At 39.7% G+C, this 21,618-nt stretch overlaps 1 protein-coding gene across 6 annotated transcripts in view; it reads left to right on the top strand.

Moving 5' to 3' along the window:
• The window catches only part of DENND6A (DENN domain containing 6A), a 67,742-nt gene that overhangs the window by 9,536 nt on the left and 36,588 nt on the right, over positions 1-21,618 (top strand). For 3 of the 6 annotated variants that reach the window (XM_063703865.1, XM_063703864.1, XM_019023704.3), the window contains exons 2-5: positions 11,209-11,247; positions 11,349-11,391; positions 17,401-17,513; positions 19,917-19,997. In XM_063703865.1, coding sequence (XP_063559935.1) covers positions 11,209-11,247; positions 11,349-11,391; positions 17,401-17,513; positions 19,917-19,997 — 276 coding nt within the window. Of the gene's footprint in view, positions 1-3,921; positions 4,157-11,208; positions 11,248-11,348; positions 11,392-17,400; positions 17,514-19,916; positions 19,998-21,618 lie in introns of those variants that run through there. The other 3 variants (XM_055383183.2, XM_063703866.1, XM_055383185.2) reach the window with 2 other exon arrangements.

Raw genomic sequence — 21,618 nt, 5'->3', positions numbered from 1 at the left:
TAATACTAAGTGTAATAATAGTACCCAGGGCTATTTTCTGAGTTGTATGAACTGCTTTTAGCATTTTTGTGATCCTTTAGTTGGCAAAATGCTTTACTGTCCTGTGGAATGCACAGTAGATACTTGCTTCTGTTTGGACAAAAGACCAGTGTGACCTATGTCAATGACATAAAGTTGGATTTCCTGAATGTAGGGTTTCTAACTGATAATAGTTTATAACCATGGGCAGATGAAGTGAGATGATAATATTAATAGTTCTCATTTCTAGTGTATTGTGAGGATTAATTGATACAACACAGTGCCTGACACAAGGAAAACACTTGATAAAGTTAGCAATTGTAATTATTTATTGAGTTTTTCTGAAATAATGAAATAATTACTCTTTTGGTCTAGTTTATTTGAATTCTATCTGTATTACTCATTTAGTGAATTCCTACCTAACCTTAAGAGTCCTTTGTAAGTAATACAGGATCAGTATGAGGGTAGCATCATTAAATTTTTGTTGGTACCTATTATAATAGGAGCACTGGGACCATTTGCATAGGCCATAATAAGTACCTAACATGCACAGAGGATTCTATTATGTTAATCAGTAGATGAAGACATGAGAATCCCTGCTCTCCAGAATTTAACTGAAGAGACAAGTAAGAGCATATAGTCGGCCAGGTGTGCTGGCTCACGCCTGTAGTCCCAGCACTTTGGGAGGCTGAGGTGGGTGGATCACTTGAGGTCAGGAGTCCGAGACCAGCCTGGCCAACATGGCGAAACTCCGTCTCTACTAAAAATACAAAAAAATTAGCCGGGCGGGATGTTGCACACCTGTAATCCCAGTTACTTGAGTGGCTGAGGCAGCAGAATCGCTTGAACTTGGGAGTTGGAGGTTGCAGTGAGCTGAGATCATGCCACTGCTCTCCAGCCTGGGTGACAAAGCCAGACTCCATCTCAAAAACAAAACAAAACAAAAAAAAAACCATATAGTCAGTGGTCCAGAGACTAAGTGAAAATTTCTGGTGGAAGGTGAAAATTGATTTGAACCTTAAGGGTTGCGTAATTTAAAATTTCAGCTTATATAATTAAAAAATTATACACAATATTTATTGAGGAAAAATTACAAAAAGAGGCAATAGAAATCACTTATTTCCCCTGCTGGATGGAATTTGATAGGCGCATAAATGGTGAATCAGTTCCTAAGCATGAGCAAGGGAAGAAGCAGGAAAGTTCAAAGCATCTTTAGAATTAATGAATAGATCATGTACTGAAATACTATGATCTTCAAGATCTTAAGGAAAAAAGCAGTGTGTAAAGCAGTGAGAACAGAACAGAATATAATTTTTTTTTTTTTTTTTTTTTTGAGACGGAGTCTCACTCTTGTTGCCCAGGCTGGAGTGCAATGGTGCAATCTTGGCTCACCAAAACCTCCGCCTGCCGGGTTCAAGCAATTCTCCTGCTTCAGCTTCCCGCAGAATATAATTTATGTTAAGAAAAAGTACATACATAATTTTTCTTTGAAAGATACATAGGAAATTGTTTAACAATGGTTATTGAAGGAAGAAAACCTCAAGCTCAATGGGAGAGAGACTATGATTTTATGCCTTTTTGTGGTTTGAATTATTGTGTCTGTGCTTCCATTTTTAAAAATTCAGGTATTCACATACAAAATTCACACTTCTAAAGTGTATAATTCAGTGGTTTTGAGGTTTTCACAGGATGTGCAACTAACACCTCTATCTAATTGCAGGACATTTTCTTCACCCCAAAAAGAAACTACATACCCATTCCACTTTTTCCCTGGCATCTAGCAGCCACTAATAAGCTTCTGTCTGTATGCTTTTCATGGGAGTGGAATCATATACGTTCATCCATGTCATAGTATGTATATGTACTTTATTCCTCTTTATGGTTGAATAATATACCATTGTATGGATATATCACATTTTGTTTATTCATTATTTAATGAAAATTTGGATTGTTTCTTTCTTTTTTCTTTCTTTCTTTCTTTCTTTTTTTTTTTTAACAGGGTCTTGCTCTGTTGCCCAGGCTGGAGCACAATGGCATGATCATAGCTCACTGCAGCATTGACCTCCCGGGCTCAAGCAACCCTCCTGCCTCAGCCTCCTGAGTAGCTGGGACTACAAGTGCCTGCCACTATGCCTGGCTAATTTTTTTTTTTGAGGCGGAGTCTTGCTCTGTCACCCAGGCTGGAGTGCAGTGGCGTGATCTTGGCTCACTGCACTGCAAGCTCTGCCTCCTGGGTTCACGCCATTCTCCTGCCTTAGCCTCCCTAGTGGCTGGGACTATAGGTGCCCGCCACCACGCCTGGCTAATTTTTATATTTTTAGTAGAGACGGGGTTTCACTGTGTTAGCCAGGATGGTGTCGATCTCCTGACCTTGTGATCTGCCTGCCTTAGCCTCCCAAAGTGCTGGGATTACAGGTGTGAGCCACCGTGGCCTGGCTAATTTTTAAACTTTTTTGAGGAGACAGAGTCTCATTATGTTGTCCAGGCTTGCTTTTACTTTTTGGCTATTATGAATAATGCTAATATGAAAATTTGTGTACGAGTTTTTGTGTGAACATGTGTTTTCACTTTTCTTGGATATATACCTAGCATTGAAATTGCAGGGCTATACTGTAACTCTATGTTGTAACTTCTTGAGAAATTTCCATAACTGTTTTCCACTAATGATATATGAGGGTTCTAAGGGTTCTAATTTCTCTGCATCCTTATCAGCTCTTGTTATTGTCTGTCCTTTTGATTACAGCTGTCCTAGTTGGTATGAGCCGTGTCTTATTGTGATTTTATTTGCATTTCTCTAATAACTAATGCTAAACAGTGTTTTTTCATGTGCTTATTGGCCATTTTCATTTTTATTTTTCGGAGAAGTATCTATTAACATTTGTGCCCATTTGAAAATTGGGTTATTTGTCTTTTTATTGTTATATTTTAAGAGTTCTTTATGTATTCTATATACTAGACCCTTATTAGTTATATTAATTGTGTCTTAGCCTGTTCAGGCTTCTCACAAAATACCACAAACTGGGCAGCTTATAAACAATATCTGTTTATTTCTCATAGCTCTGGAGGTTCAGAAGTCCAATATCAAGGTACTGGCTGATGTGGGGTTTGGTGAGGGTACTCTTTCTGATTCATAGATGGCACCTTCTAGCAGTGTCTTTGCATGGTGGAGAGCTAGCTCTCGGGTCTCTTTGATAAGAGCACTAATCTCAATCATGAGGGCTCTGCCCTCGCGACTTGATCGCCTCCCAAAGATTTCACCTCCTAATACCGCTGTCACCTTGGGCTTTTTGTTGTTATTGAAGCAAGATTTTAAATTTTGATGATATCCAATTTATTTATGTTTCCTTTTGTTGTTTGTGCTTTTGGTGTCATGTCTAAGAAACCATTGCCTAATTCAAGGTTGTGAAGATGTATTACTGTTTTCTTCCAAGAGTTATATAGATTTAGCTCTTACATTTAGGCCTTTGATCCACTTTGAATTGACTATTGTATATGCTGTGAATTAGAGCTGTTATTTTTTTAAACTTTATTTTGAGATTAGGTAAGAGTTATAAAAGTAACTTACTCCACCTGAAGTTAACTTTTGTGCTTCAAAGAACATACAGTCCATTGTTCCCACTACTGCTGCTGCTGCTCTTCTAACAGTTTTAGTTTCTCACAAATTTCTGTCCATAATCCTGCTCAGCACCCTGTACCATCTCTATATCTCGCCTTTCCTCCCGAGCTGCTGTTAGGCTGTCTGTTGCATTTGTAATTCCTATAGTTCCTCACCAGTAGTGGCTGAGCTCCCGCCTTCCCAGCCTGTATTTTTGACTCATTCAAGGTTAAAAATTCTCCAGCAGCTTCTTTAATGTAGCCCACAATCCCCTACATAGTCTTCTCTCTCCTTACTTCTTCAGGCTCACCTTGCCCCACTTCATCAGTGAGCAACAATGGACCATTGATGTGGAAGGTACACCCTCATGTTATGGAAGCAGAAACTGAGGCATAGACTGGCTAATGATTTCCCACAAGGACACATCTAATTAGGACCAAAACATGGTTTTGGTACCAGTACTGTACTTTCCATCCTTCCCCACTGCCTCTTAAGAGTTTGAAGATGCAGAGCTGTATTCATTTATTTTTGCCCAAAGTCAAGGTGAGTAAATGTGAACTTTAAAGAAAATTTGGGCTTTAAAGAAAAAATTGAAGTGAAGAAGAGATGATAGGAAGAAGCTGAAGATTTGGCTTAGGATGGTGGAATAAGAAGTAACAACAACAATGAAAAAGAAAGAAGGCAAAATGCTAATATTTTGTCTGTTGCCTTCTGTGAGGGCAGGTGGGAATATCTAGTTAACTGTGTTTCCTAAAAGCTAGAAAGATAAAAGAATAAGATCTGTGCATATGGTAACCATACCAGTGCATCCTATTTTCAAATATTTGTCTTGTCTTCCCACAAACCATCTGTATTAGTCTGCTATGGCTACTATAACAAAATACCAAAAGACTGAGTATCTTTTTGTTTTGTTTTGTTTTTGTTTTGAGACAGGGTCTCACTCTCGTCCAGAGTGGAGTGCGGTGGCACCATCTGGGCTCACTGCAACCTCCACCTTCTGGATTCAAGCCATACTTGTGCCTCAGCTTCCTGAGTAGCTGTGATTACAGGTGTGTGCCACCATGCCCAGCTAATTTTTGTAATTTTAGTAGAGACAGGGTTTTGCCATGTTGGCCAGACTGGTCACTCCTGGCCTCAAGTAATCTACCTGCCTTGGTCTCCCAAAGTGCTGGGATTACTGGCAAAAGCCATCGCACCTGGCCTGCATGTCTTAAATAACAGAAATCTATTTCTCTTGGTTCTGGAGGCTGGGGAAAGTTTAAAATCAAGTTGCTTACCAATTTTGTTCCTGGTGAGGGTCCTCTTCCTGGCTTGCAGATGGCTGTGTTCTTGCTATGTCCTCACATGGTAGAGAGAAAGAGAGAGAGATCTCTTGTGTTTCCTCTTATAAGGGCACAAGTGCCATCATGTGAGCTCTACACTCATGACCTAATTACCTCCCAAAGGCCCCGTCTCTAAATAGGATTGGAGGTTAGAGCTTTAACGTGAATTTTTGGGGGATTCAGTCCATAGCACCATCTAACTGGACTAGATATCTCTGGATTTGAGCCCCAACTGTATTTCTTATCTCCCCAATTGCCTGGAAAAAAAAATCTCATCTTAAACTATTTTCGTTCTCTTTGTAGAAACCAACCACCATTTTATGCCCCCTCTGAGGGCAGTTCAGTGTGTGAGGTACTCTTTATGGGTCTTGAAGAACGTGTTTCTCAGAAGAAAATAGTAGCTGTTTATCAAGGCATTTATGTGCTGGGAGAATCTCCTATTGATTTCTGATAAGCTGTAGAGATATCTTTGTTAAAATTTAAACATCTATATTCTATAAATCTATATTTATCCTGGAAAAAGTATCAGGAGAAATTATCCTATGAATGCCAAAAGAATTTGGTATTTAGTCTAAGTGGATTATAACAGAAAGTTCTTTTTTTTAAAAAAGAGTCATTTCCTTTAGGAATGGCTAAATGAGATGTATTGGACTGGTTTAATGAGATATTGTGATGAGTTAGTGATTTTGACAAAAATGGCTGAGTAGTTCAGCATTTAGATGGTTGGATATTAAAGATGATATAACAACTTACAAAGAATGGGATATAATTAACCCTTACCAAGTGCTTCTATTTAGGAACTGAGAAGGATTATATTAATCCCAGCTGATAGGGGAAAGAGTCAAACTTCCCATAAATGCAATCTGATACAAAGCCAGGAAGAATGTTGAGATCTAATGAATTAAGATACAGTAGTGCTTTCTGCCATCAAGGAAAAAAAGCAACCATGATTCTTTCTGTTAAAAGTGACAGGAAGGCCGGATGTAGTGGCCTGTAATCCCAGCAATTTGGGAGGTGGGAGGCAGGAGGCTCATTTGAGGCCAGGAGTTTGAGACCAGCCTGGGCAACATGGCAAGACTCCATATCTACAGAAAATTTAAAAATTAGCCAGGTGTGGTGGTGCATGTCTGTAGTCCCAGCTACTGAGGAGGCTAAGGTGGGAGGATCGCTTGAGCCCTGGAAGTCAAGGCTGGGGTGAGTCGCAGTTGTGCCACTGCACTCTAGCCTTGGTGACAGAATGAGACTCTGGAGACTCTGTCTCAAAAAAAAAAAAAAAAAAAAAAAAAAAAAGGACAACAAAGTTAGCCCAAACTGGCATAAGAAAACAAAGTTTATTGATTCATGTTATTGCAAAGTTCACAGGTAAGCCTGACTCAAGGCACAATTGAATTTATAGTTGAAATAATGTAAGGACTTGGTTTCTGTCCATCTTCCTGCTGTCTTTCACTGTAGAGAATTGATTAAAATGATAGGACATAGGAATAGCAGGTGGAATTTATTAGAAGGTACCATTAGAGCCTTACATATCAATGGGAAATAGTTTTTTGTTTGTTTGGAGCAAATAGTGTTGGGAAAGTTGACGATTTAAAAAATAACAGTTTGAGGCTGGGCATGGTGGCTTATGCCTGTAATTCTAACGCTTTGGGAGGCCAAGGCAGGTGGATCACTTGAGGTCAGGCATTCAAGACCAGCCTAGCCAACATGGTGAAACCCTGTCTCTACTAAAAATACAAGAATTAACTGGGCATGGTGGTGCACACCTGTAATCCCAGCTACTTGGGTGGCTGAGGCACAAGAATCGCTTGAACCTGGGAGGTGGAGGTTGCAGTGAGCTGAGATCACACCATTGCACTCCAGCCTGGGTGACAGAGTGAGACTCTGTCTCAAAAAAATAAAAAATAAATAAATAAATAAATAGCAGTTTGAGCTATAGCTCAGAATTAAAGAAAAAGCCCATAAAATGTTAGAAGAAAATCTACAAAAACTTAATTCATTGTTTTCTAGGTTTCAGTCATTCCTTGTCATATTATTTGTACTATTAATATTTTTCTTTAACTGGATTCTTCACATCCCTCTGCCCCTTTTTTTTACTTAGCTATATCTTAAGCATTTGTATCCATGATATATTGATTTTGAGTGTTAGGTCTTTTTTCCTAATACACATTAAATTAAGTACAGTACATATAACTACTAAAATTTTAGAAGGGCTGTGTGCCATATAACGTCTCCACTGGCATGTGTGCCATGCTTTTGGAAACAAGGATTTAACTGTTAAAAGATTAGAGAAGGATTTTTTCTAAGACATCTTGTAACAGCAAGAGAAGGCCTTTTCTTTTCTTTTTTTTTTTTAAACTTATTCTTTTGCCAGGCTGAAGGGCAGTGGTGTGATTTCAGCTCACTGCAACCTCTGCCTCCCAGGTTCAAGCCATTCTTGTGCCTCAGCCTCCTGAGTAGCTGGGATTACAAGTGCCCACCACCATGCCCGGCTAAGTTTTTTGTATTTTTAGTAGAGACATGGTTTCGCCATGTTAGCCAGGCTGATCTCGAACTCCTGGCCTCAAGTGATCTGCCCACCCCGGCCTCCCAAAGTGTTAGGATTACAGGTATGAGCCATGGCACCTGGCCAAGAAGGACTTTTTTTTTTTTTGAGAGAGAGGGTCTCACCCTGTCACCCAGGCTGGAGTGGAATGGCATGATCTTGGCTTGCTGCAGCCTCTATGTGCTGGGGGAGGGGCCTGACTCTCCTAAGACAGCCATTAGTACCACCAGGTGGCCTTTAAGGCACCTCCGGTATCATGTTTGAAAATCACTGGCCTTTGATAATTGGTGGCATGAGAGAGGCATTACTACCAATGCACACAAGATGCCTTCTGTGACTAATGTGTAGTGCCAGTTGACTAGTCAAGCACTGAGTGTGTAATTTTTGTCACTTTGATAAATGTAATGTTCATCTCCTAAGGAGGTCAGGTTGGTTATAACATAGAGTTTGGTTGGCTTGTAGAGTGTGTGCCCTTGGGTGTGTTGTTTACTATTGTTTGTTCTGGTGGTAGCTGATCTGACCTAGCCCTGCTTCCTTGCAGGGGCTGTGGGGCAGGAGTTTCATCAGAAGGTGGCTGTGGTCACTGCAGATGCTACAATAACCTAAGAAAATGCATAATGATCCTTTAAAGGGACCAGAGAGAATTAGGATAGCCTTTATTGTGGAGATGGTCCTTGAGGTTTCTTAAACTGCAGATAATTATTTTTCCTTTTCATTTTTCTTTTACTAATAACTAAGTAGTTAGGAAGTGTATTACTTGTTGGAGTCAGTTGAAAAATATTATTTACTGAAGTAGACGCCAGCTGAAGGTTATGTTCTCTTTAGATTATAGGCTACCAAAGAAAAGACTCAGTAAGCTTTGAGTTATTAGTCAATTGGTAAATGGTTCTTGATAACTTAATGATTTTACCAATCTTTTGGAGATAACTTTAAACCAAAAACTTTTTTTACCTAGTGTAAATATTACTCAATGCTCCCAGCTTTCCCCCTTGTTTCATTATTAAAGTTTGTGAACTGTTTCTTTTTGTTTTGCTTTTTGTCTTTTAACTTTTATTTTAGGTTTCTGGGTACATGTAAAAGTTTGTTACATACATAAACTCATGTCTCAGGGGTTTGTTGTGCAGATTATTTCATCACCCAGGTGTTAAGCCCAGTACCCAATAGTTATCTTTTCTGTTCCTCTCCCTCCTCCCACCCTCCACCCTCAAGTAGACCTCAGTGTCTGTTGTTTCCTTCTTTGTGTTCATAAGGTCTCATTATTTAGCTCCTCCCACTTATAAGAGACAATATGCAGTATTTGGTTTTCAGTTCCTGCATTAGTTAGCTGAGGATAATAGCCTCCAGCTTCATCCATGTTCCCATAAAAGACATGATCCCATTCTTTTTTTATGGCTACATAGTATTTTGTGGTATATATGTACCACATTTTCTTTATCCAGTCTGTCATTGATAGGCATTTAGTTTGATTTAATGTCTTTGCTATTGTGAATAGTGCTGCAGAACTAGTTATTTATTTATTTTATCTTATTTATTTATTTTTTGAGATAAGAGTCTTGCTCTGTAGCCCAGGCTGGAGTGCAGTGGCACGATCTTGGGCCCACTGCTGCCTCCACCTCCCAGGTCCAGTTTCAAGCAATTCTCCTGCTTCAGCCTCCGGAGTAGCTGGGATTACAGGCATGTACCACCATGTTCAGCTAATTTTTGTATTTTTAGTAGAGATGGGGTTTTACCTTGTTGGCCAGGCTGGTCTTGAACTCCTGACCTCGTGATCCACCTGCCTCGGCCTCCCAATTTCTTTTTTTTTATTGAGACGGAGTCTTGCTCTGTCACCCAGGCTGGAGTGCAGTGGCGCGATCTTGGCTCACTGCAACCTCCACCTCCCAGGTTCACGCCATTCTCCTGCCTCAGCTTCCCCAGCAGCTGGGACTACAGGCACAGGCCACCACGCCCAGCTAATTTTTTGTATTTTTAGTAGAGACGGGGTTTCACCATATGGTCTCGATCTCCTGCCCTTGTGATCCTCCCACCTCAGCCTCCCAAAGTGCTGGGATTACAGGCGTGAGCCACTGCACCCAGCCGGCTTCCCAGTATTTAAAAAAAAAATTCTTGACTGGGCACGGTGGCTCATGCATGAAATCCCAGCATTTTGGGAGGCCAAGGCAGGTGGATCACCTGAGGTCAGGAGTTCGAGACCACCCGGACCAACATGGTGAAATCCCCATCTCTACTAAAAATACAAAATTGGCTGGGTGTGGTGGCACATGCCTGTAATTCCAGCTACTCAGGAGGCTGAGGCAGGAGATTTGCTTGAACCCGGGAGGGGAAGAATCACTTGAACCTGGGAGGTGGAGGTTACAGTAAGCCAAGATCGCACCATTGCACTCAAGCCTGGGCAACAAGAGTGAAACTCCTTCTCAAAAACAAAAACAAAAAAAGCACAAAAAAAATCTTCATTATTGTGGATAGATAATAGTTGCACATATATATGGGGTACATGTGATATTTTGATGCAGACATGCAATGTATAATGATCAAATAGAATTATTGGGATATCCATCACTTCAAGCATTTATCATTTCTTTGTGTTGGGAACATTCCAGTTCTACTCTTTAGTGATTTTGAAATACACAATAAATTATTTTTAACTGTGGTTGTCCTATTGTGCTACCAAACACTAGATCTTATTCCTTCTATCTAACTGTATTTTTGTAGCCCTTAACCGTTCTTTCTTTATTGCCCCCTCTCAAACCCTTACTACTCTTCCCAGCCTCTGGTAACTTACCATCATTATTCTATTTTCTATCTCTGTGAGTTCCTCTTTTTAGCCCTTACATATGAGTGAGAACATGTGATATTTGTCTTTCTGTGCCTGGCTTATTTCACTTAACGGTTCTACCCATGCTGTTGGAAATGACAGGATTTCATTTTTTTTTTTTTTCTTTCTTTCTTTTTTTTTTTTTTTTTTGAGACGGAATGTCATTCTGTCGCCCAGGCTGGAGTGCAGTGGCGTAATCTCAGCTCACTGCAACCTCTGTCTCCTGGGTTCAAGTGATTCTCATGTCTCAGGCTCCCGAGTAGCTGGGATTACAAGTATGAGCCACCACACCCAGCTAATTTTTGTATTTTAGTAGACATGGGGTTTCATCATGTTGACCAGGCTGGTATTGAACTCTGCACGTCTCAGCCTCCCAAAGTGCTGAGATTACAGGTGTGAGCCAATATGCCTGGCCTGGATTTCATTTTTTTAATGGCTGAATAATATCCCATTATGTATATGTACTGCATTTTCTTTATCCGTGCATCTGTGAACTATTTCTGAAAGTGATTTGACCATAACCAACTACTATTTTAGACTAATGTTATATATATATTTTTTTGTTTGTTTGTTTTGAGACGGGGTCTTGCTCTGTCACCCAGGCTGGAGTGCAGTGGCGTGATCTCGGCTTACTATGATCTCTGTCTCCCGGGTTCAAGTGATCCTCCTGCCTCAGCCTCCCGAGTAGGTGGGACTACAGGTGCATGCCACCACACCTGGCTAATTTTTGTATTTTTAGTAGAAACGGGGTTTCGGCATGTTGGCCAAGTTGGTCTTAAACACCTGACCTCAAGTGATCCGCCTGCCTTGGGCTCCCAAAGTGCTGGGATTACCAGCGTGAGCCACCGTGTCTGGCCTATAATATGTTTATAACTAATGTTTATAATATGTTTAACAAAATTTAACTCTTTTCTTCCAGGTAATTTATCCTCAGCATTCCAAACTTACTGACAGAGAAGTAAGTAAAAATACTGCTCTGTATAATTTACTGTTATATTTCTGTTTGTTTTTATTGATTATGTATGTGTCAGCATACATCACTTTTGTTTTCTTTTTCAGAAAACCAATATTTGCTATTTGTCTTTTCCAGATTCAAATTCAGGTAACTGTTTCTCATACAGTGTTTCTGTTTAATTTTATACTAAGAATACTGGTTATACTGTTAATGTATGAAAATTGATTGAAATAGCATATTAGATTGCAAACAGATCAATGATTTTTATTCCTATTTTAATGATGCCTAGTCATGTCATTGTTGATTTTAGTAGCTTCAACTCTTAAAATAACTGTTATGGTGTGATGAGGTAAACCATCAAGGAACAATAAACTCTTAAAATAGCGAAGAGGTTGAAAATCAGCGACATTGGTATATTTGGGATTCATGGAGTATGTATTAAATAGTTTATATAGTATGTAGTTTACTTTCAGTTCAGAATCTGGGAGCTTACCAGGAACTCTGTAAAAGCAGTGAACCTAAAAAAAGCCAGGATAAATTTGGTTAGGAAGCAAGGCCATAAGTTACGTGCAGTAGTTTATATGGGTTAATATAGGTAAAGCCTTGGCATAGTGCTTGGTGTATAGAAAAAAACATACGAGGGTCTGTTTATTGTTGAGCTTGGTTTTGTTAGTCTCTTTCAAGCTCTTCCTTTTGTGTGGTCCTAATCGTTGACATCCTTCAGGTTACCTCTTGTGTTTCACTTTCAAACTAGCTTTTCTTGGCTTATAGTGACCAAAACATTCAGCTTCTCAGGCCACACACAGTTATAACCCTATAAAGCAGAGACAGTCTAGTTTTCTTTCCTTTTGTGGTTACTTCTTTTTTTTTTTTTGAGATGGAGTCTCGCTCTGTCACCCAGGCTGGAGTGCAGTGACGCAATCTCAGCTCACTGCAAGCTCCGCCTCCCGGGTTCACACCATTCTCTCACCTCAGCCTCCCGAGTAGCTGGGACCACAGGAGCCTGCCACCACGCCCGGCTAATTTTTTGTTTTTGTATTTTTAGTAGAGGCGGGGTTTCACCATGTTAGCCAGGATGGTCTCGCTCTCCTGACCTCGTGATCTGCCCACCTCGGCCTCCCAAAGTCCTGGGATTACAGGCGTGAGCCACCACACCCGGCCGGTTACTTCTAATATTGTGCTAGTTAGTTCATTTAATCTGATTTGAGAGATTTGACAGTTAAAAAAAATTTTTTTTAGCATTTTCTCCTTTCTGTATAAATGCTTCCAGAATTTTTTTCCTATCCATTTGGAACTCAGCTTTGGTGAACTATATGAAAGAAAAGTGATATCTTGGTAAATCAGATACTGCCTTTTAGAGATCCCAGTAAGGGGTTTTTTCTGACCTGGAATTATTTTAGTGTTTTTGGCCCATTTATGAAATAATGATGCAGAGGTCTTGTAGGAATGTATCTTCATTTCAGTTAACATTTTTCTTATAAAATCTGTACATACACTTCTTATATACTGTGATGGGATAGATTTCCAGGACTCAGAGTAAGCTGAGTTGTATGGACTGTGGAATGAACTGACTTTCTGCATGGAATCCCAGTGAATTATGCTGGATGCTCTTCTCTTTCAGATCATAGCTGGTTGTCATGGCTCCTCTCTCTTTTTCACTTCTCTATATGAGCATGAAGGGGATCAGAATATACCACCCCCAAATATAATACTTTGGCTTAAAAATTATTTTGAGTTGAAGGCAACTGAGAAACAGCAGATGCAAAAAGAGCCCTTTACCCTCCCCCTATATGCCTAAAAGCAGGACATACATTTCCTTTTGTGAAGGTGTCACCCCTTCCCTTTCCCATACCAGGAAGAGGAGAAAGATTCTGAATCACCAGAGAAAACTCTTATCACTGGAGATGGTACCAGCTTAATTCTGCATAAATAAGCCTTGCTAAAATAACCCTTATCTTTCATTAGTTTTACCCATATGTTTACCTTCCCACAGATTACCACCCCTAGAAGTCCAAATCCTTTTTCCTTTGTCTGCATTTTAGTTTTTTTTGTTAAAATGGTATCTAAGCTCCCAAGTTTAACCACCTCTTTGGGTTTTTACTTTTTTCTCTGAAGCCTCTGTATGCATTCGAACTAAATCTTTTCTCGTTAATCTGTTGTCTGTTTATTTCACAGGCCCCAGTTAGTGAACCTAAGATGGTAGAGGAAAAGTCCCCCGCACGCATACATCAAGGCTAAGAAGTTAATTCTGTGGTGTTTAGATAGCCTATATCTAGTTTTATAGCCTCTGCATGTGTCATTATCAAAAAAATTTTTAAGTACTTTTGGCTTATGAATGACCTACAGATTTTTTTTTTCTTTTTTCCTTTTTTTTTTTTTTGAGATGGAGTCTTGCTCTGTCACCCAGGCTGGAGTGCAGTGGCACAATCGCAGCTCACTGCAACCTCCGTCTCCCAGTTCGAGTGATTCTCCTGCCTCAGCCTCTCAAGTAGCTGGGACTACCTTTGCCTGCCACCATGCCTGGCTAATTTTTGTATGTTTAGCAGAGATGGGGTTTCACTGTGTTGGCCAGGCTGGTCATGAACTCCCGACCTCAAGTGATTCGCCCGCCTCAGGCTCCCAAAGTGCTGGGATTACAGGCGTGAACCACCGCACCTGGCTGATTTTTTTTCTTTTCTTTTTTTTTTGAGATGGAGTCTCGCTCTGTTGCCCAGGCTGGAGCGCAGTGGCGCGATCTCCACTCACTGCAAGCTCTGCCTCCCGGGTTCACGCCATTCTCCTGCCTCAGCCTCCCGAGTAGCTGGGACTACAGGTGCCCACCACCACGCCCGGCTAATTTTTTGCATTTTTAGTAGAGATGGGGTTTCACTGTGTTAGCCAGGATGGTCTCGATCTCCTGACCTTGTGATCTGCTCACCTCCGCCTCCCAAAGTGCTGAGATTAGAGGTGTGAGCTACCACGCCCGACTGATTTTTTTCTCATAGATATTATTTAATGCTTTTTTTATGTGCTGCACATCAAATGAAGTGTGGTTCTTGTGACTTGAAGTATGGTTGGTACAAGGAAAATCTACAAAAGACCTGAAAGCAGGCACTTTGCTGTCTTAACAGATCATCATTATCCTAGGTAGCAAGAGACTATATGTTTTGTAAATATTTGAAATTGCTATTTTCAGTTGTAGTTATCCATACAGTTTGGTTTTTTTATGTGTTTATTAAATGACAGTTGGAGGCCGGGTGCAGTTGCTCACACCTGTAATCTCAGGACTTTGGGAGGCTGAGGCGGACAGATAACTTGAGGTCAGGAATTCGACACCAGCCTGGCCAACATGGTGAAACCCCATCTCTACTGAATATACAAAATTGGCTGGGCGTGGTGGTGTGTGCCCGTAGTCCCAGCTACTCAGGAGGCTGAGGCAGGAGAATCTCTTGAATCAGGGATGCTGAGGTTGCAGTGAGCCGAGATTGTGCCACTGCACTCCAGGCTGGGCGACAGAGTGAGACTCCATCTCAAGAAAAAAAAGGATTACTGTACCAACTTTGAAATGAATTTATTATTTCCCAGGATAGCCTTTAATTGCTGTAGAAGAAAATCCAGACACAGTAGAGCAGTCTTTAGGAAAGAGACATAAATCAAGCCTTTATTTCCATTGTATACACACTTAAAGTAAAACAGCATGTTAGACTGGATGAAAAAATGACACAGATAAAAATGCTTTTGAGATTGGAATCGTTTGCCCTTCCTTAGATTCTCCTGACTTTAAAAAAGCTTTGTTTGGTTGTTTTTTTAGGTTTCAGTTTTTTGTTTCATTTGAATGGCTTTTATCTTTAGGAGCCTAAGTTTAAAGAGGGCCTTCCCTCTGATAAATATTTGTCCAGTGTTTTTTTCCTTATCATTTACCGTTAACATCATCTGGATGTAGGTGTTCCTGAGGCTTAAGCTGTGATGAGTGCCCAAGGACAGTAGTCACTGTATTTTTAACATGTCCAGAAAGAAAAACTCAGCATTAGTAGAGAGCGTTTGAAGCAATGATGAATCTGAGGGAAACATTAATCCTCCTTGTTCTGGATGGACTTGACATGCAGACAATATTCGTCTCAACACATTTCTTCTTTGTAGACAGCAGGGACATCATCATGTGCTTTACGCTTCCCAGTTGCTAAAGCAGCACTTCTCATACCGTGTTGAAGGGCCAGTTGGGGTTTTTAATATTTCCAGTCAGTTATGGACCAATATTTTTGGAAAACAATTTAATTGAATTATTAGAAAAATAAAATGAAATGAGGAAAAAAAAGAAATGTAAAATAAAAGTCTACTTTTTTTTTTTGAGATAGGGTCTTGCTCTGTTGCCCAGGCTGGAGGTAGTGGTGTGATCTCGGCTCACTGCAACCTCTGCCTACTGTGTTCAAGCAATTCTCCTGCCTCAGCCTCCTGAGTAGCTGGGATTACAGGCGCCTGCCACCGCATCCGGCTAATTTTTATATTTTTAGTAGAGATGGGGTTTCACCGTGTTGGCCAGGCTGGTCTCAAACTCCTGACCTCAGGTGATCCACCCGCCTTGGCCTCCTGAAGTGCTGGGATTACGGGCATGAGCCACTGTGTCTGGTCTAAAAGTCCAAATTTATTACAGTAATATCAAGTTGCTATGAAAGTTTCTAAATGTATATTCTCAACTTGCATATTTATTTGGTTATGGAACAGTAACAAGAGTTTATGGACTGGCATCAGTCTGTGGAATAAGTTGCGAAGAGCTCTGGTCTAAAATACTGTTTCTCAGCAACCTAGCTTAACCACCCTAATCACAGAGAGAGTGACTATATAAGCTGAGGGTCAAGGGAGGGGGCTGGCTCTTGAAGGTTCACGTTTTGTCTTAGTCTTAGGCATTTTGATCCACTCTGTAGCTATGTTTGTACAAATATAAAAATAACGTTTTAAGGCCAGGTGTGGTGGCTCTCGCCTGTAATCCCAGCACTTTGGGAGGCTGACGTGGGAGGATCACTTGAGCCCAGGAGTTCAAGACCAGCCTGGGCAACATAGCAAGACCCCATCTCTAGTGAAATTTTTTTTAAAAAGGCCAGGCACAGTGGCTCACGCCTGTAATCCTAGCACTTTGGGAGGCAGATCACCTGAGATCAGGAGTGCGAGACCAACCTGGCCAACATGGTGAAACCCCATCTCTACTAAAAATACAAAAAATTGGCCAGGCGTGGTGGCACACACCTGTAATCCCAGCTACTCAGGAGGCTGAGGCAGGAGAATCTCTTGAACCCGAGCGGTGAAGGTTGCAGTGAGCCTAGATCCCGCCACTGCACTCCAGCCTGGGCAACAGAGCAAGACTCTGTCTCAAAAAAATAAAATTATGTAAGTTAATTCTTATAACTACGTTTGTAAAAGAAAAAGTCAATTTCCATTACAATTTTTCTATTTTTGAGTGAATCATCAGAAAGCTATGGTGCTCATAGCATAACTTTTATATCTTTTTGGATCTTGTAGATCTTTAGTTTTCTTAGTGATCATATTGGGTAAGATGCTTGGAATTCAGTACAGTCATAGGTCAAGTTGGGGAATTTTATTTTAGTGTCTTTGAGTGTTACTGCTGGAAGTGACTTTAGAGATTATCTAATAGTACTCCTTGATTTTGTTGACAAGGAAATCGAGGTGAATCTTTCCTCCAAATGTAACCACTGTCCTTTCTTATAACAATACTTTTCTTTTTTTTATACTTTTATCATCCAGCCACGCATCCCTAAGCATGACAGTTTAGTTTTGCCTGCTTTCAAAACATTTTATAAAAGTGGATTTGAACAATATGTGTTATTTTGTGTTTGGCATCTTTTGCTCATTATTATGTTTGTGAGTCAACATTATATGCAGATATATTCCAAAAATGTTTAATTACATGAGGGATATGGAATAGGAAAAATAGTAAAGAGACTTAGGAGTTAAGATGCATGTTTTACTTCTGGCTTTGCCTCTAACCAGCAAGGATGGCTTTGAGCAAGTCACTGGAACTCTTAGGATTTACTTTTTTTCCTCCAAAACATGACAGAATGGGTTAAAATGATTGATAGGATTTTTTTCAGTTCTAAAATTGATGAAACTGGATAAATGTTATACTAAGCTATCCTTAATTTATTTCATTTTTATTTTCATTAGGTTGTCTTGGAGATACCCAGTTTTGTTTTAGATTTCGACAGTCTTCTGGGAGGAGGGTGTCACTGCATTGTCTCCTGGATCAATTTGACAAAGATTTACCAGTTTACTTAAAGGTTGGAAAAGTAGTCATAGAAAAATGTCCATGTGAGAGGAAACTTTAGAACTCATTTATTCAGTTACCGCTGACACCATTCAGAAATATTTTGCTTTTGTTTTGCTACTATATTATATAGCTGAATTTCCAAAGTGAGTCTTATTCATAAGGATTCAGCATCTGAATGAAAGGGACTTTGTACAGTTACTATGTTTGAAACATAATATCACTGTGATTTATAAAAATGGATTAGAATGTTGAGGTAATTTTCTTTCATTTGTTAATAAATTCTTGAATTAGATGTGGGAGTGGAGTTGTACTGTACAGTAAATATCATCTAGAGTTGAGGTAGTCATACTTGATAACATAGTTGTCTCTTTTTGATTTTTGAATGAGCCTTGTTTTGGTTATTATTTATTTAAAACATTTTAATAATTCAGATGACCTTACAGCCTAGATTTTTTTTTAAGTACATGAGGAACGTTTTCATCTGGATGCCCTATCAGCACATCCAGTGTGACTTTGACATAATTTGCCTGATAACAGTTTTTACAGTTTACCTCCCTGGTTCCACTAATGGCAGAGATACTACCTGTGAAATGTCTCTTAGAGACATCTCCTCCTTGCTGTCACTACTAATATATTCTTCCAACCAATGATAATAATAGCTGTTATTTGTTAGGGCTTTGTATGTTCTAGATACTGTATTAATAAGCATATATCATCTAATTAATCCTCCCTACAGTGCTCCAAGAGAGATCCTTTTGTAGATGAGGGAATTGAGGGCTATTGAGGATAAGAAACTTACCCAAGGTCATCCCACCTCTTGTTTTATTCCAGCACAATATATCTTATACAGTGTTGCCAGCTAAAGTGTACATATTATATAAGTAAAATCTAAAATGACTACAAATTGTTTAACGAGTAAAGAGGTATAGTACTACTTCCTTGTCCTCACTTTTTGGACCTTCCAAAATAAGAACTTTATCATCAAAATTTCACCCTTATCTCCTTTCTATGTGTGCCATATATGTGCCGTATTTTAATCAAACTGAACTATGTGCTTTTTCCTGAGATAGCATGTATTTTTCTGTCTTTTGTGTTTTTACTGAAACTCCTAGCCCTTTCAACTTGGAATGCCTTTGTCTTTGTTTAAGTCATATTCATCCTTCAATTCCCAATTCAAAAACAGCTGCCTCCATGAAATCTTTACTTTTTCCCCTTGGCTTTGCTGTAACACTTTGTGTTTTTTCATGGTACCCATCCTCCTATTAAAATAATATTCATTTTTCTATTTTTTTTTTCTGAGACGGAGTCTCGCTCTGTCACCAGGCTGGAGTGCAGTGGCGCGATCTCGGCTCACTGCAACCTCTACCTCCTGGGTTCAAGCGATTCTCCTGCCTCAGCCTCCTGAGTAGTTGGGATTACAGGCACGTGCCACCACACCCAGCTAATTTTTGTATTTTTAGTAGAGACAGGGATTCACCATGTTGGCCAGGATGGTCTTGATCTCCTGACCTCATGATCCGCCCACCTTGGCCTCCCAAACTGCTGGGATTACAGGCATGAGCCACTGCACCTGGCCTCATTTTTCTACTTTTCTTATCTCTCCTAAATCATGATATCCTTGAGGAAGAACTGTGTCTTATGCATCTTTTTATCTTCTCTAACACATTACCCTGTTCAAAGTAGGTGGTCAATATATATTTGTTTAAGGAATAATAATCAAATAAGGAACTGAGCCAAAGTTTACTCCATTAAGATGTAAATGCTTCTTAAATTTTTTGGAATGCAATTACCTTTCAGATTGTATGTTGATAATCATTGTTATGCTTCATTATTATTGGGTTAACGTGTAACTGACTATATAAGATTCACATTGTCATTTAACTCCTTTTATTTTCTCTCTTGAAATTGTATGTTAGGATACCTCATTTTGTTTTAAGATTGATCCCTTATCCTTGACAATCTCAAAATTGTGGGTAGAATTTTGTAGAAACTAAATAAAACATTGGAGAAAACAGAATTTGATTTTTTTTAACTTCAGTCACCTAGTATAGATACAAATAAAAAATGTAAGCTGAGTAAGTTATAGGGGGAAAATTTGACTTTAGTACTTAGATTGTAATTAGTACTTTGCCATCTTTGGGCAAGTTAGGAGGGTTTTTTTGTTTTAATTTTAAGCTTTTACACACATCATGTGGATCATGTCAAGAGTTAGAAGGTTCTGATCTGGCTGTTGCTGTCATGATTATTGTTTGTTGCTGGAAAAGCATAACTAGCTCTTCGTGTATATCTCATGTCTTGATTTGGGTTTATAAAGGAGCCTGATGTTAATATTAAAAGATATAGATATGGATATAGATATAGATACATATATATGTACCCCCCCACACACACTTACTTGTCACTTTCTTCTTAGAAGGATCCTGCTTATTTTTATGGATATGTGTATTTCCGACAAGTTCGAGATAAAACTCTAAAAAGAGGCTACTTTCAGAAGGTAATTGTCATACACACTAATAAAAAAAGTATTTTTTATTTTGTGATTAGAAAAATAGAAAGTGTTAGATTTAAGAGTCCTTAAAGTCTTTGGTATTTTATCTTTAAACATGCTATATGTGTGTGTGTGTGTGTGTGTGTGTCTGTGTGTGTGTGTATATATATATATATATTTTTTTTTTTTTTTGAGGTGGAGTCTCGCTCTGTCGCCCAGGCTGGAGTGCAGAGGCACGATCTCGGCTGACTGCAACCTCTGCCTCCTGGGTTCAAGCAATTCTGTGCCTCCGTCTCCCGAGTAGCTGGGATTACAGGTGCCCGCCCGACGCCTGGCTAATTTTTTGTATTTTTAGTAGAGACGGAGTTTCACCATCTTGGCCAGGCTGGTCTTGAACTCTTGACCTTGTGATCCACATGCCTCAGCTTCCCAGAGTTCTGGGATTACAGGTGTGAGCTACTGCACCTGGCATATATATATATATATATATTTTTTTTTTTTTTTTTTTGAGATGGAGTTTTGCTCTTGTCGCCTAGGCTGGAGTTCAGTGGTGTGATCTCGGCTCACTGCAACTTCTGCCTCCCAGGTTCAAGTAGCTGGGAGTACAGGTACTGTATTCCCGAGTAGCTGGGATTACAGGCACCTCCCAAGTAGCTGGCATTACAGGTGTGCACCACCATGCCCAGCTAATTTTTGTATTTTTAGTAGAGACAGGGTCTCACCATGTTGGCCAGTCTGGTCTCGAACTCCTGACTTCAGGTGATCCACCCACCTGGACTTCCCAAAGTGCTGGGATTACAGGCATGAGCCACCGTGCCTGGCCTTGGGTTTATATTTTATCTTGTTTTTTTTATTATTATATTATGGACACCTGTCTCTATATGTTTAACCTCTATTGAATTTTTGCTCTCTGTGCTAGATTCCTGACAGTAAGTTACAGTTATTGCACAGGATTCTGTCAAAAGCCAGAGGAGTCCACTTAAGTTTTACATTTTAGAATAAGGGAAGGAATAAACAGATTGTAATATTGTTGCAACTAATAAACGCCTGAACTATTATATTTTTTTAAGAGCCAGTAAATAAACTTTAGCAACATCTTAGCCGTTATTTTTTCTATTCCAAATGTACAATTCTTTTTGTTTCTTAAAAAGAATCAGGTAGGTCACAGTGGCTTACACTTGTAATCCCAACACTTCGGGAGGACAAGGTGGGCAGATTGCTTAAGTCTAGGAGTTTGAGACCAGCCTGGGCAACATGGCAAAACGCTATCTCTACCAAAAATCCACGCTGCCCCCCCAAAAATAGCCAGACTTGATGGCATACACCTGTAGTCCCAGCTACTCAGGAGGCTGAGGTGGGAAGATCACCTGAGCCCATGAGGTTGAGGCAGCAGTGAGCCATGATCACACCATTGCACTGCAGCCTGGGTGACAGAGTGAGACCTTGTCTCAAAAAAAAAAAAAAAAAAAAAAGAAAGAAACAAAAATAAAGAAAATAATCTTTCCTATTTAATCCCAGCTAGCAAGACACCTTTCCCTTTTGTACTCAGAATTTGCCCTGACTGCTAATTGGTGTTAGAAAGATAAAAAGTGGTTTTTAAGAAAAAAAAAATGTTTACAAATTGGGA

This window comes from Gorilla gorilla, chromosome 2, assembly GCF_029281585.2.
Source record: "Gorilla gorilla gorilla isolate KB3781 chromosome 2, NHGRI_mGorGor1-v2.1_pri, whole genome shotgun sequence".
NCBI lineage: Eukaryota > Metazoa > Chordata > Mammalia > Primates > Hominidae > Gorilla > Gorilla gorilla.
Note: the sequence above shows the minus strand (reverse complement) of the source record. Positions and strands in the feature narration are given on the sequence as shown.